Source organism: Lactuca sativa, chromosome 9 (genome assembly GCF_002870075.4).
Source record: "Lactuca sativa cultivar Salinas chromosome 9, Lsat_Salinas_v11, whole genome shotgun sequence".
NCBI classification, from domain to species: Eukaryota; Viridiplantae; Streptophyta; class Magnoliopsida; order Asterales; family Asteraceae; genus Lactuca; species Lactuca sativa.
Genome location: NC_056631.2, coordinates 198,005,000 through 198,021,981, shown reverse-complemented (window position 1 = coordinate 198,021,981; position 16,982 = coordinate 198,005,000). Strand labels below are relative to the sequence as shown.

Genomic DNA, 16,982 nt, shown 5'->3' with positions numbered 1-16,982 from the left:
AAGTTGTATAGAAGGTCCAAAATCAGGAATTTTCCTTGGTTTTGGTCCTAAAGTTATGAAATTCTCGTGGCTTTGGTCCTTGGAAAACCTGAAATGACAATTTTTGCCCTTTTCATTTCTTTATATATATATATATATATATATATATATATATATATATATATATATATATATATATACACACATATGTATGTATATATATATATATATATATATATATATATATATATATATATATATTCCCTTTAATAATTTATTAATTAAAAATAAAAGAATAGTGTCCACTCCCTCTCCCTCTCCCTCTCCCCCCCTCTCTCTCTCTCTTTATATATATATATATATATATATATATATATATATTTATCCACCTACCGTTTTCCCCCATCCCTTCTCTTCTTCCACCCCCTGAATCTCAATCTGGAAGATGATTCCCAAATTCAAAAAACTTGTAACCCATCTATAAAATGATACCCATTTATCATCGTCTTCTCAAAACCATCATTAAAACTCAACTTATAGACGCCCCTGTTCCCACTCCCTTCTTGTTATTTGTTCATGGCCACCGTATTCAATTCAGAACTTGCAGGTTCCTGGTCCGAAGTCATCAACCATTTATTCCAGTCAAGTGTCTCCTGAAACTTTTGATTGTAAATAATATCTAGATGATTTGTGAAGCTAAGGTACTCCATATCCCCACTTTATTACATAAATCCCAGTAGTAGAGGAAACAAAATATCATGTTTTTGATATATCTATTGCAAAATAAAATCCAAAGATGTTAACAATTACCACCCATATCTCGGTATCTCCCTTCTCTGATGAAAGTGAAACCAGACGCAGATACACACACACCCCAGATACCTGCAAGTCGATTATAGGAAAAGGGTTCATGACCCAGTTTCACTAGAGTTGGAGAATTCGTAATAGTCGAAGAAGTAGAATTTAATAGAGACGGAGAACGGAGAATTCGTCGATGGGACTTGAATCACAATAAATAGAGAAATTAGATCTATGGTTATCAAATCTAGGTTTTTTATTCACTTTTTGTATTTAATTTTATGAGTATGAGTATTTCTTCAATGAGGTATACGGTCAGATAGAGACGAAAAAAAGGGGGTACCAATGGAGAGGGGTGGGGTGGGATTTTGTTTTTTATTTATTTTTATTATTTAGATACTAAAATAAATAAAGAAAATTTAAAAAAATGAAATGAAAAAAGGTAAAATTGACATTATGAGTGTATGAGGGACCAAAATCACAGAAAATTCTTGATTTTGGACCTTTCATGCAAGTTGAAAACTTTTTGGACTCTATCCACAGTTTTCGAAACCACAAGGACCAATTTTGTAGTTTTGTCATGGAGTAACAATAGTCATTCTCAAACACAAATCTATGATAGGGGTACTAGTTTAAAGATTTATATTTCCAAGATCATTATAAAATGATATTGCTAGATAATATATGATACTAAAGGGTTACACTAACAACAACTTGGTACAATTGATTATTTATTAGAAATTGTTTTTAATAAATATTCAATAAACTCTTATAGCTAATTGGAAATGATTTATTTCATGAAAATATTATTTTTCATTAGCAAGTAACATAATATATCATGTTTATGAGTTATTAAGTCATGTACATCTTTTTAGACTAGAAAGACTTTGGTCTTTTAGCCAAAAGCCAAAATTTATAAAGAGTTTGGAAGTTTTATAAATTTGGGGCTTTCTTTTTGCTTATGAAAATCGTAGGTAGACATAAGATGGCAGAGTATGGACTTTTGATTTGTTTAATCCAAAGTAAAGCATGACTTGTAGGCATGGGCGACATTAGACTTTAGGAACATGATGTGCTTAAAGTATTAAGGACTTGTGTGTAAAGAACTAGCTTTAAGTAGAGGCTAGGATCTCTTTCTTCTTTTGCTAGACAAAACTATAGCATGCATATATGTATGCATTCTCTCTAGTTTTTGTTAAAAACTTGAAGATTACTAGTTTCTTTTACTCTCTTTAAGTTCATATTTTGATATGCACTTAAAGCTTAAGAGCTTAAGAGTTTTGGATTAGAATCTACATATCGCCGCCCTGGAACTCCAACTCTGATCGGAATCTGTCGGCATAACTCTTTTGCCGACTCTGAGTTGTCTGAAACATTTGTCTGATTTGTTGAATAAGCTTTGTCGTATGAAAGGGATGGATCTCCTGATAAAGGAATGGATCAAGTGACAAAGGAACGAATCTTCTACTCCTTATGGAGCACTTGGAAGTGGAATGGAGCATCATATGCTTAGATGCACCACTTAGAAGTCAAGGTGCGCCAGTATTAGATCTTGATATGCCATAAAGTAACTTGATATGCCACGAAGTGACTTGAGAGGCCACCAAGTTTCATGATATGTCATCAAGTGACAGGATATGCCACCAAGTGACATGATATGCCATCAAGTGACAGGATATGCTACCAAGTGACCGGATATGCCATTCATGAGGTGGATACACCATTGTGGATTAGATGTTTATATATGCCAACCTTGGAAAGGATATGTCATCCCTTTAATCAAGATGTACCATCTTGATGCAAGGATACGCCACTTGGTTCCTTGATATGCCAATGTATCCCTTGATGATTTGTATGTTATGAAGTCCCTATGATGTTCAAGATTGTTCAATGAAGCTTAGAATTTGAAGATGCTCAAGGATTATTGTTTGATATGCCACCAAGATGCTTGATATGCCATGGTGATCCTGATATGCCACTCTTGCATCATGATATACCATTATAGATCATGATGCTTCATCATGTGTGTTGTTGGTGCTCATACAAGGATGAATGTGTCAGAAGATGTTGCATGGTGGATTGTGATTGGTTGACACCTTTCATAGGCCTATGGTCCAATGGGTTTAACTCATTAGGTTTTAGGTCTGATCTCTCGAGTATAGATAGGGATGCATACAAAGTCATTTGGTGTGTCTTGTATCTTGAATTCTAGAGTATTAGGCAAATCTCTAGTGAATTGTACTTGTAACCTCTGTTTGAGAACTCTAAAATAAAGAATACTCTCCTCCTGCCGGTGGACGTAGGTCACCTTGACCGAACCACATAAATACATTGTCTTTGTGTGTTTATAGTTTTGATTGTCATCGTTTTTAATTCCTAACAACAAAGGATATGCAATTGGAGTTAACGAAGAAGAAAAAATAGTTTGAAGTAGGAAAAATAATAATTTACAAATGCTGTCTTACTTATAGTTGTTTTAATCATGGTAGCTGTGGTTTTCAAATTTTGTACTTATAATATTTGTTTTTTCTTTAAAATGTTTGTAATGGTTGTGCCATAGTTTTTTATTATTGAAAAATAGCTTGAATGTTTCGTGGGTTCATGTCAATAACCGATCACTTCATGAATTTTAAGTTAAAACGTTTGTAGCCACAAAAATAAATAAATAAATAAGAAGAAGAAGAAGAGCTCGCAAGGGTCTTTATCATAAATATATTCTTTATTAAACTTAAAAATGACGATGTTACTGCAATCGGTTGTCAGTTTGGTTTTATTTTATAAGAAGTATTATCACGGATCCGTGATGTATTATTGTTCCTAGATATAGGGATCATTTTGTTAAGTGATTATTAGAAATGGTTATCTGGAAACATATGATATGCTCTTATGGTATTATAATGAATAACTATTTATTTTATCTTTAGGAAAATAATACAAAATCCATGCCATACTTTTTTGAAAACCTGTCCTAGATCTTTTTATTGTAATTAAACCACTCTTAAAGTTCAACCTATATTAACTGAAATTGCAACCTTCTCACACATTGAATCAAGAAACAAAAATGTACATCAGAAGCAACACAAATCTTGTGGTTTTGAATCCCTAAACTTGACTTTTAGAGTTATTAGAAATTTGGTTTATTATTTTACTATGATCAAACAATAAAGGATAATCTACATTAGAGGCAACACGAATCTTGTGGTTTTGAATCCCTAAACTTGACTTTTAGACTTATTAGAAATTTGATGGTTTCTTATTTTACTATGATCAGCTTATGGGTGTGTTTGGCACGGAGCGTTTGAGAGCTTCTAGCTTCTAGCGTTTGACAAAACACTCCGTTTTGAACAAAAAGCCCCGTTCGGCACTACAAGTTTCTAGCATTTAGTTTAAACAAAATGCTCAAAATCCAAATGCTACTTCATGTAGTGTTTAACAAAATGATACAAGCTACAAGCTACCCGCTACAAGCCATCCGCTACCAGCTAATTTTACCAAACACGCCCTATGTATTTTCACTTGTTCTTAAAAAGGTTTATGTATCATTCCATGATCCATACTTTTCTTTTATGATCAAAGATGAAAACCCATTTATCCAAGTTCACATTGTCAACATTTGTTCATCAATCAAAGGGGTTATATAACTCATTTGAGAAACATGGTCTCTTTGATCCAGACCAATATCGGGGGATAGGGATGCAGACCCCTTGTCGTCATCTTTCAAACCTATTGGTGTCATGTTAGTGTAAGTTGTTCAAGGAGTGTTTAATAAACTATATGTCACAACTAGGAATTTCGATCCCTTGTAAACATTGAACAATGATAACAAATATGAACCAACAATGTGAAAGCATGTATGATGCTTATTCAATAACAACAAAACTTCAATCAAACACTTTATACAAGCACATCAAATAGTCAACAAAGGATTGGAAACCCTAGAAATCTCGGTTTAAGTCCATTTTGGGCTAGGATTTCTTTATTGGGCCTAATGGACCAATAAGCTTCCAATTTGACTACTTTGGGCTTAGAACTCTTATAGGGGCTCTAATTTGGACCCACTTTCATTTATTTTAACATTTTGGGTCATATTGGGCCTAGAATGAAATAAAATACACTAATGGACCTTATTAGACCACAACAAATTTATATAGCCCTAATGGGTCATAAAAATCATCCCTTGAATTGTTTGGGCCGAAAATTTACTTAATTGAACCATAATATGGGCTTAAGCATACAAGGCCCAATTTTCTTTCTTCCTTTCTCCTCTTCTCGGCCCAACAACCCAGCATGGAAGAGAGTTGACTTTTATTTGCCACCTCGTTATTACCTCTTGGATCTCCATGCAATAACTCATGTTCCTATGCATGGTCACTTCAACATTCTCTCTTCCTCTCTCTTTTCTATCCTCGGCCGAGAACCACAAGGAAAAACACACACACATTTCACTCAAACACTCTTAAAGAACTCTCTTCATCCTTCATCAAATTTTCGAAATCTAAGGGCTTTTCAAGGAGATTATCCCACAAAATTCATCATCTAAGGTAAGTTGATATTTATTCTATAATCTAACTACTTCATTTCATCAGAAACCTCCTCCTAATCTATTCAAACTCATGATCACCATCTTAGAATCCTCTAAGTTCGAGATCTTCCAAGAAGACTTGCTAGGATCGAATCTTCTTCATTTCTCTCTTCAAAAACCGAACCCACAACTCAAGGTGAGCTTATACCCCTCTCCTTTTGGTTTTCATGAGTTTTATGTGGGATAATACAAGCAAAATTTGTAGATCTATGTGTATGTGTATGCTATGTATGATTTTATGCATGTATGTGTGATTTTATGTGTTTTTGTGCTGAAAATGTAAACAAAAAGGGAAGAAATCTCGAGATCTATGACATAAGAAGGAAATCAAAGCATGATCTAAGTTATTTTACACTAAACTAGTCAAGAAAAATAATTTATAAGATTGTGATAAACATATTTCACCACAAAACTCATTTTTGGGCTTAAATTGTCAAATATACAAAAGTTGAGCTAAAAGTTGCCAATTCACGTTTCTTAAAGGTCTAAAGGGTCAAAACAGTTACAATAATTGTTTTTCTGAACAATAAGATCTTCAAAGGACTTCAAATGTAAATATTAGCTTAATGGGCTAAATTTTGGGCTTTTCGGCCCAATAAGCCCAAAATTGCGAAAATATGACTTTTAAAAGGGATAAAGTGGTAAACTCTTCAAAACAGAGGATAAAAAGTGTATCAAAACTATTTCAAGGGTTAAATATGGTTTTCATTTCCAAAAAGGATCGAAAATGTAAGGTTTTTGGATTTTGGGCTAAAAGTGTAAAAATTGCAAAAGTTGGGCTTTAACCGAAAATTTTTATTCTGGAAGGGCTGAAACTGTTAACAAAATAATTTTTGGGTTAAAAATATCATTTCAAAAAATCTATGATGCAAAAGTGTCAAGAAAATGTTTTAAGGGCTTAAAAATAACTTTTCTCTTATATAAAAGACTAAAATTGTTATTTTATAAAAAGAAAAGGGGTTGGAAAGGGTCAAACCACATATTTAAACCAATTATTTTATTTATAGAATATTGAGTTAACAATACCAATCTACGGCTTACCAAAAATCGAAAGACAAATACACGTATAACTCCAAATTATCGTTATAAACAAATCGATCGGTCTCGAATCGATACAAAATAACACTCGTTAAATCGAACTCTCTAGTAGATACGCGATACCTAAGACAAGTAAACATTTGACACTTGGGCTTGAAAGTTTTCAAATCATGCTTGTTGGACCTTACAAGTCCATTAACATGATCTTTGGGCCCAAGGGATAATGATTATATGTTATTGGGCCTTCTATGACCCGATTCCATGTAAAGGGACCTTAAATGGCATTTAAAGTGTTATTGGGCCCTAGTGATCCATTAGTATTGTCATAAGGTCAAAGTAATCAAATGCGAGATGGGCCAACGTGTCTTTGGCATCCCCGATAGCCTAAAATAACTCACGGAAGTAGCAGGACTTCGTACTCCTCTTCTCCTCGTTTGTTAGGCTTATGAGTAATCAATGTAAACAGATTCAGGATGTTAATCAATAGTAATCAAGGTTGTTTGGATTAAGTGAGTGATAACGGGCGACGCCTCTAAGGATCGTTTGTAAGTTTGTAGTTATAACTAGTCATTATCAATGCATGATTATAACGACTCACAACCCTTAATTAATCCAACACCACCCGAGTAATCGAGGAAGAGTAATAAAAAATCATTCATTGTGGTGGTATCACAGTTTGAGAAATAACTGTATTTTATGTTTTGGAAAACATCGGGTTCTCCGGGGGAAGTTCAACATTTTGCACTTGTGCGATTAATACAAAGTTTTTCAATTATACATGAGTTGAAATCATCATGCATATATTTACGGATCATCACACCTTTTTATAAACAATGGTCTTTTCAGAAAATATCGGATTTTCTGGGTTTTACAAACTACACAAATCATTTTATCACAACATTGCTTATGAACTCACCAACATTTCATATGTTGACGTTTTCCAAAATAACTTGTATTCTTAGGTAACAGGTAAGCGGAAGGGTAATATCAAGTAATGTTAGGATGTTATGTTGTTGAAAACTCTCAAACAATTTATGTTATGAATGTGTAATATTTAAAACATTGTACTGGATGTAAACAATATCAGTTGTAATACATTAATGCATGGTGATGTTTATGTTATGATTCATGTATATTCATTGTGATGATATTCAATTTAAGTCACGCGAGCCCTCAGACGTTTCCGCCGTCTGGTTCGATGGTGTGACACTATATAGTGTTGGATGTTTATAAACTCTTAATTCATTGACTGTTGAGAGACTTATTTCCTTTCACATGTCTTCAGAGACTGTATCAGACTTGTTGAATTTTGATTATAAGACGACCGTTAAATAAATACATTCAAAATATCAAACTCCTTACGGGACAAGAGGTTACATATTGTAAACATGGAAACTTGTTATTTTAACAAAAGTGCAAAAATGAAAATCATTGAGGCTTTATTGATAAAAGAAACTTTTAGAAAATATGTTAAAGTACAATGGCTTTTTTATGTTTAATATAATATTAATTTTTTAATCATTTAAATACAATTTTAATAATAAGGAGAAATTATTTGTATTTTTTGTTCGGTGGCCCTATAATATTATTTGGAACAACTCTGTTTTTTCGGATCATATGATAATTTTGGTTTTATACTTTAATAACTTTATAAGTGAACTCCATAAAAATCCAATATATTATTTTTGTCTATTAAAATTATTTTATATTTTAATTTTATCCATATTAATGTTTTAAAACCATTTTATAGCAATGTACTTGTACTAAACCAATATAATTTCTTTATAAGAAACCGATGTCAAAATTTCTTTAAAAATTCAGAACATAAAATTATCACGAAACATTAATTCAAACAAAGATAAAATATATAAATGTTTAATGGATAAAAACACATAATAGTTTCATTAAGCATTAGGAGATAATTATAACCACGTAAAATGTTATCATAACAAAACTGATTTTTAAATATAAATGTAAAATTATTTGTTTATCTATAGCTACAATAAAATAAGGGTGAATTATAGTTTGGGAAAATGACTCTTGAGGGTAATTAACTTTTGTGTTTGTACTCATTTGGTTTCTTTTCTTTTTTTGTATTCAATATACCATTGAACTTGTTGTTTGTGTTCACCATAACCCTTTTAATCGGCTTTTGACCTGTGATAGCCGGTCAAAGGGTTATGATGAACATAAAAAACAAGTTCGATGGTATATTGAGTACAAAAAAGAAGGAAGAGGATCAAATGAGAACAAACTCAACAGTTGGTTACCCTTCTGAGTCATTTTCCCCAAAAAGTTAAATGAAATTAAAGTTGCAAAATTATCAAAGACTGCAACCTTCTTTGGCTATAAAGTATATGAAGAGTGTTTCAGATGGGTAACTTCATTAAAACATGGTTTATGCTATGCTTATTATGGTTAGCTGTCAACACCTCTCTTCAAAAGGATATGATTGTGTATCAGACGTATATTTATCAGCATAAACGTTTACCTCAAGGAATATTATGGTGATGTGTCTGCAAAAGTAACATGATATTCTACATATTGATGTTGTATCTCATCCCATGAACTCGATCTTAAAGCTAAGTAAACTCAAAATCACAGCACTTGTGATTTCACTCGTTTGTTGACTTGTCTAGAATCCATGATACGATAAATCATTCAATTGGAAATGTAAATGTAGTCATGAAATGCGACTGCTTAGTCAAGATTCCCCTAACAAATATTCAAGTGCATTACAAAGTTGTACATGTATGAATAGTGTTCTTTCGTGGGTTATGTTTTAAAGAGAAGCAATAATGAATCTCATAAAGTCATTAATATCAGTAGGAGATGACGTGAGATTTGTTGTAAATGAGTAAAGGGAAAATGACTTGAGAGGGTAACCAACTGTTGAGTTTGTTCTCATTTGGTCCCTTTCCTTTTTTGTACTCAATATACCATCAAACTTGTTATTTGTGTTCACCATAACCCTTTTACCGACTATCACAGGTCAAAAGTCGGTCAAAAGGGTTATGGTGAACACAAACAACAAGTTCGATGATATATTGAATACAAAAAAAAGACCAAATGAATACAAACGCAAAAGATAATTACCCTCAAGAGTCATTTTTCCCTTATAGTTTTCCACCATGTACCATATATTGGGGATGACATCTGTCCAAAAGGAGTATCTAAACAAGCGCTACCGAAAATATTAGGATATACAAAAAGCTAAGATCGAATACCGAATCTCTAAATATTATTAAAAGAGAACCTTTAATTATAAATTGAAAAAATCAGAGCCATTAATTGCATTTATATCCTATATTTTCCACCATTGGATTATTTGTTGACATCATTTTTGTAAATCATTTTATTTTTATCCACCAAATTTATAAAACGTATATTACATTTTAAATTAGGAATTTTATTAATGACAATTAAATTTCATCAAAAGTAAATTTAATTAAATTAGGAATTCTATTAATGATAACTAAATCTCACCAAAAATAAAATGAATTAAATTAGGAATTCTATTAATGACAATTAAATCTCACTAAAAATAAAATGAAAAAAATATCCCACCGCACCCTTATTACCAGTACCTCTACACTCTCTCCTCATTTTTTTTACATAATCTATCTAACCTAAGTTTTGTATTGGAAAAGAAAATAGGGGAAAGAAGAAATAGAATAGTTGTGGGCTTCGATCTGTATGAATCAATCTTGTGTTCGATCATCATGGAAGAATTAGGAATGATATAGAGATAAATTTTATTTGGATTCTATTTTAATTTGATCGTAGTTTATATCGATTTTGTACTTTTAGTTAAGTTTTTAATATATGTTTATTTTATTCTGTTTCAACTATTAAGTTCCAATCTATAAAACCTTTCGATTTAAGTTTAGATCGATAATGGTTACGTTTTCTAAATCTGCTTCGATTTTTCTTCTGATGATTTGTATTGTTGATTTTGATTTTTTAAGTTATAGGTATCTGATAACAAAAGGATGGACACAATAGCACCACTACCTCTCATCCATTATTTCGATTTGGAAGATATGTCTACCGGGTAGTGAATTTGTATATGTCGATTTTATTTTTTATTTTTACATTTATTGTATATGTCTTTAGTCAATGATTTTTTTGTGGCTTACGAAATTGTGAATGGAAGATACACCCGAGTTAATGTCTATAATGCTTTACCCATTTTATTCCTTCATGGATTTAGAGATGGAATTCAAACCCTTATACCAGTGAATGATCTACATATCCTACAAATCAGCAAAACTCAGTAGTGATATTTGTTTTAATTTATAAAAACACAAATTGGGCTCGCATAAAGGAGTTATTCACCTATCCATTTTTAATATTATAAAACATCTTTTAGACTCAATATCAAATAAAAGACAAAGGTTTAGTATACCATGTAAATCAAAGTTTTAGTATACCATGTAAATAGATTACATCGATAAACCTTATTGGAAAATGTTTATGATTGATTACTTTTGGTTACTTAATAGGATTTTTTTTTGGAAAAACTGTCTTCTAAATTATCTATTACATATTATTCTGTTTTTTTCAAAGGAGAGATACATAGAACTCAGATTTCTAATTTTCGTTTTGTGTTTTTGGAATACATTTTAGTTGTAAACTTGATGCTATGCAAGTACTTGCGTTGTCCGAGCATGCTAAGAAGTATAATAAGAACCTTGCACAACCTTATTCTTTCGTTTAACTGGTTTGAATCTTCTTATTGAGTTTACTTTCTCAAGGATAAATAGGTATACCCTACACTCTTGAAAATAGGGTTGGGAACATTGTAAGTATCTAGGTTTTCCCAGCAATAAGATAAGACATTAGTATAAAAGTTGCAATATAAACCTTTTTTAATTACATAATAATAACTAAACAAAGATATGTGAAGGATTATCTTTATAATTTAAATTGCAATATATAACATAAAAATCGTATTAAATTTTCATTATGTTCCGTTCCATGCCTCACAAACATGTTTCTGGAACGGAATTACTCATTCTATTATCTGAATTTTACAATTACCTATCATTTTCATTTCTTTGTTGTTTTATTCTTTGCAACCTCACATATCTCAAAAAAAGTAATTCTGAAATCCATCACAAAATAGAAATTTTTTATAAACTCCTATAAGGGAAGAAGAAAGATAAGACTAAATGAGTGTATGGTGTTAATCTAATTATGATGTTCTTTCATCTCTATTTGCATGTTTCTAGCTTGTTCGTAGTATTGTCTATAAAATATTGTTGTTATATTTGAAAGTTTATTTTCCCATTTTCATCTTTTTTTTGTATATTTTAATCTTTCAAGTTTTTTAGAGTATTTGATGGACCTTTTCTACTTGGGTTTGGGGTGAAGTCGAAAGCCCTAAAACTGGAGGGTGGTTATATTCAGAATCACTTGAATATTGAAGATTTTTGTTGACATTAATTTCAATAATCATTTGTACCCTAGAAGCGATATCAGAACTATAGTTTATTTTTTTATAACGTTTCTTGTATTTTTTTTTTAAATGTTCTACAGGTGATGGCTATAATGTATGATCAGCCCTATCTATGATCATGGGTAATTTGGTAAATCTTTAAACATTACACTTTATTAAAGAGTACAAATGAATATTTTTGACTTTTGGTTCCTTATGAAAGATGCAAGGGTATAATGGTCCTTTTAATATAAATTGTTTATTTTATTGTTTATTACCTTCTGTGTCTACAACATAGTTACCACCGTTTGATTATGCTTGTTCAATATGTCATAATATTTTATTTGATTTAAATTTATGATTTTCATTGTCTGGAATTGTACGAGTCGGAGATTGTTTTCAATTTTTTGACGTCATCGATTATTTCAATAAATTTTGAGTTGTAAGTGCTTTAGATGGACAATCGAAGCTTTTGATTATATTTGATAATGTACTTAAAGGGGGTTTTTTTTAGATTATTGATTATTATATTGAAACATTTTTTTTAAATTAATAACATTATCTTTACCATTCAATATGGAAACCATCATTCATGAACTCACTACCATAATAGCTTTTCCCTCTCTTCTCTCTTCCATCTTTCCCAACTCACAACACATGGAAGTCTTCGGATTGCTACCATCGGTCAGACTGCGGGGGTGTATTAGTCAATATATATATATATATATATATATATATATATATATATATATATATATATATATATATATATATATATATATATTGATATATTAGATATATATTATGTTTTATTGTAAATATCTTTTATTATTTTGATGTATACGTGTTTCCATAGTTATAGACCTGATTGTATTGTATATATCCCCTATGGGCAAATCAATGGAACAACAGGGTTTCCTACTTTCATGGTATCAGAGCGCAGTCGCCCTCTACCCTAGGAAACACATTGCCGCTGCCTGTTCACAAGCCGCCTCTGCCACCTTTCCTTCAGGCTCTTGATATCGATGGGTGATGCTTCTAAATCACAGCTGTTAGTGGCTACTCTCCACCCCGTCTATTTTGTAACTAATATCCAACATAAAGTCAGGATATTGGATGGATCAAAGGTTTCTTATGCTACATGGGTGAAGCTCTTTCGCCTCAATGCTATTGGGTACAAGGTACTCAAACACATTGATGGAACACCTTCACCAGCTCCCACCGACCCGAGTCACACATCATGGAAGGAGATTGATGCAATCGTTTTACAGTGGATCTATGCTACACTGTCAGACGAATTGCTTGTACGGGTGCTAGAGACTGAATCTACTACATACCAGGCCTGGAATAGAGTGCAGAACATCTTCCACAATAACAAGGGATCCAGGGCTGCTGCACTTGAACAAGAGTTTGTCAATCTCACGCTCCGCTCCATGCCCTCCCTCGAGGCCTATTGCCAACGATTGAAGGAGATTGCTGACAAACTCACCGACATAGATAACCCGGTTACCCAGACCCGATTGGTTCTTCAACTTGTTCGTGGTCTTCCCCCTGAATTCGATGTCACAGCCTCTCAAATCAATCATGAATTGCCTTCATGGGAAGATGCCTGTGATATGTTAGACCATGAACAACGACGCCAATTGGCCCGTGATTCTGCTCATATCCCAACACCTGTCATCGCAGCCGTCTCGCGGGATCAACCGACACCTGCTCCTGCCCCTGCTCGTCGTGACTCAGCTCCTCGCAACAACCAGCGCCGCCCCTCCGGCCGCCGCAATCAGCCACCATCAAACCAATTTGGCTCACGACCTTCAGGTCCCAGGTCTGTTGCTCCTTATGCAGTATCGCCACCACCTTGGGCAGCCCAGCACTCCCAATAGTGGGCCCCATGGTGGGCAGCTCCACCACCATGCCCATATCCTACTCAATCGGGCTGGACTCAACCTCCTTCGACCATGCCACACTATCAGAATCGTGGACCTACTCCACCACCTCCACAACCCGCAAATGCTCCACAAGTTAATCTCACTGACCTTAACCCCTTGGACGTTAATGACCTGGGTCAAGCTTTCGGGGCTTTGAATGTTCAACCAGAAACTGATAATCAGTGGTTTATGGATTCAGGAGCAACAAACCACATGACATCTGATGCAGGTATGGTTACTATTCCTTCCTCTGTTACATCTACTAAGTCTATATATGTTGGTAATGGTCAATCACTGCCAATCCAAGGATCTGGCAATACCTCCCTACCATCATCTTCCAAACCATTGCATCTCAAAAACGTGTTGTTTTCTCCTCAAATTATCAAAAACCTTATTTCTATTAGACAATTTACCACTGATAATTGGGTTTCTTATGACTTTGATCCTTTTGGCTTCTCTGTGAAGGACTACCAGACTGGGAAGATCCTCAGCAGACATGATAGCACAAGCCATCTCTATTCGTTCACCTACACTTCCACTGCTTCCGCCTTTGTTGCTGATAACAACTTGCCATGGCATGCTCGTTTAGGACACCCGGGACATCATGTTATGGATTATCTTCGTGTTTTTAATTTTATTCCATGTAATAAGACTTCCAGTTCTACTCTTTGCCAATCTTGTCAACTTTCTAAGCATAAACGTTTACCTTTTCATGAATCACAATCTATCACCTACTTACCTTTTGATATTATACATTGTGATCTATGGACCTCCCCCTTGTTAAGCCATGCTGGTTACAAATACTATATGGTACTCATTGATGATAAAACTCAATATACATGGGTTTTTCCCTTAAAATACAAGTCTGAAACATTCACTAAATTTGCCGAATTTCATAAATATATTTAGACACAATTTCATACCAATATTAAATCACTCCAATGTGATTTGGGCGGAGAGTTTGATAATACACAGTTTAAGACCTTTTCTAACAGACATGGTCTTCAGTTTCGGTTTTCCTGCCCACAAACCTCGCAACAGAATGGCAAAGCGGAACGCATGATTCATCGCCTTAATGAAATAATGCTTTTCCTTCTTACTCATGCTCTGATACCATGAAAGTAGGAAACCCTGTTGTTCCATTGATTTACCCATACGGGATATATACAATACAATCAGGTCTATAACTATGGAAACACGTATACATCAAAATAATAAAAGATATTTACAATAAAACATAATATATATCTAATATATCAATATATATATATATATATATATATATTGACTAATAACATTATCTTTCTCAACCCACTCAACTAAAAAAAAAAAAAAAAAAAAAAAAAAACCTAAGGTAGAAGTTTTAAGACATAAGGTACAAGAGGGGGGAGAGAGAGAGAGAGAGAGAGAGAGAGAGAGAGAGAGAGAGAAAGAAAGAAAGAAAGAAAGAAAGATAAAGAGGATAAAGCGGGTTAGTGAAGCTACATAAACAACCTACTGCTCCTAGCCCACTCAAGCTAGAGTGGTGTCTTGGAGGTACCAATGGTACCTCCCAATTTTACCATTACTCTATCCTCCCTAAACATAATATATTAATTGCTTTCATTCAAATGTTTATTATACGAGGAAAATAACAACATTTGAAAATTGAGATGCTTCTTTCATTCTTTTCTATACGAATCAAATTTGTAGATTTAATCAGCATGATGGAAGCAACATATGTTTTGCATCCATATTTCATGACAGTGAGAATATATAAACAATTAATGATCGTTTGGTTATCGTCTATGAACAAAAAAAAAGCTCAAAGAAGAGTGTGTATGTGTAGAGAAAGGGAGATCGGTGTACTTATTGCTAACGTTATGGAGAAAGTTGGCAAAGAAGGTACCCACTCTATACTATTGTTATCCATTATATAGTATCTTATCTTCTAAAGAATCTAAAAATGTTAATTTTTAGTTTTTTTTTCAACATTTTGACTATTTTTTTATAGTTTCTACCCGACAAATTAGCTGATGATGTCGAAGCCTTTTCAAGTGTTGGAATTGGTTATCGTTTGAATGTCTCTTATGTAAATTTTATGTAATTATTGTTTATAGTCATTATTTTATTTAGAATTTTCTTTCAGGTTTTAGAGCCATAGTAGCACATATGATAAGTACTATTAAATGAAAAAAAAAACTTAGCAAAATTAAAACAATAAAAAAATGGTGTTGATGTTGTCTATACTGTGTAAATCACAATTACAATTGTAACATCCCACAATTGAAGACTAAAAATTTCTTTTAATAAAACATCACTTTAAGCAAATTCATCTTTTCAAAACATAAACAGAGTAATAGTTTCCAAAATACATGATCGTTATCAGAGTAAACATTCCCAGACTGACTAATTTATGGTGTGTGTCATGCGATCACCCCGAGCTCCATCATCCGCTACCGGAAGTACCTGAAACCAAAACTGAAAACCTTAAGCACAAAGCTTAGTGAGTTCCCCATCCTACCACATACCATGCATAACCACATACTGCACATATTGGGCCACGCCCGCTATCCTGGGCCTCGCCCGCTACAACGGCCCCGCCGCTCCAGGCCCCGCCTGGCTTCAAGCCCCGCTCGGATACATATCTGTTTTATTTAGGCCTCGCCTGTCACAGGGCCTCGCTCACTAACATATAATAGCACATAAACATATCACATCACATCACATAAGCTTAACACATTCTAACGGATCTTGACCTAAGGCCTTGCCTATCTCTGGGCCCCGCCCTTGTCCCGCTACTGATGAGTCATGGAACCTCGTCCATACTCCTGCTGATAGTGAGGTACGGGCCCATCCCACCCTCACTCCTTCCCTAACTTGGGCCTCGCCCCTGATCTGCTGCTATTGAGATGTGAAACATCATCCACACTCTGCTATTGGTGAGATACGGGACCTCGCCCACACTCACCTCCCTACCAAGCACATACAAGTATCACACAGACAACAAGTATAAACCATGGTGCTCTCTATCATTGGACCTCGTCCCGAAAATCATACTAGCATACTATGCCTAGGGCTAACCCTCGGGTCTTCTACTCATAACTACATGGGCCGGCATTGTGGCCGTAGACCCATTCATACAAAGGGAAACTCACCTGCACTGGCTGAACTCGCTGATGATACCACTGGCTGCTGACCGGCAACTCTCTGAACTCCTGCTCCACTAGCTTCCCGA

At 33.8% G+C, this 16,982-nt stretch overlaps 1 protein-coding gene across 1 annotated transcript; it reads left to right on the top strand.

The window, feature by feature from the left end:
* Positions 1 to 12,862: 12,862 nt before the first annotated feature.
* LOC111918191 (uncharacterized) lies at positions 12,863 to 13,720 on the top strand. Its single transcript, XM_023913848.2, has one exon. The coding sequence runs from the start codon at positions 12,863 to 12,865 to the stop codon at positions 13,718 to 13,720; it is 858 nt and encodes a 285-aa protein (XP_023769616.2).
* The last annotated feature ends 3,262 nt before the right edge of the window (positions 13,721 to 16,982 follow it).

Coding starts and splice junctions, on each gene's coding strand:
- LOC111918191 (XM_023913848.2), top strand. CDS start 12,863: ATGGGTGATGCTTCTAAATCACAGCTGTTAGTGGCTACTCTCCACCCC.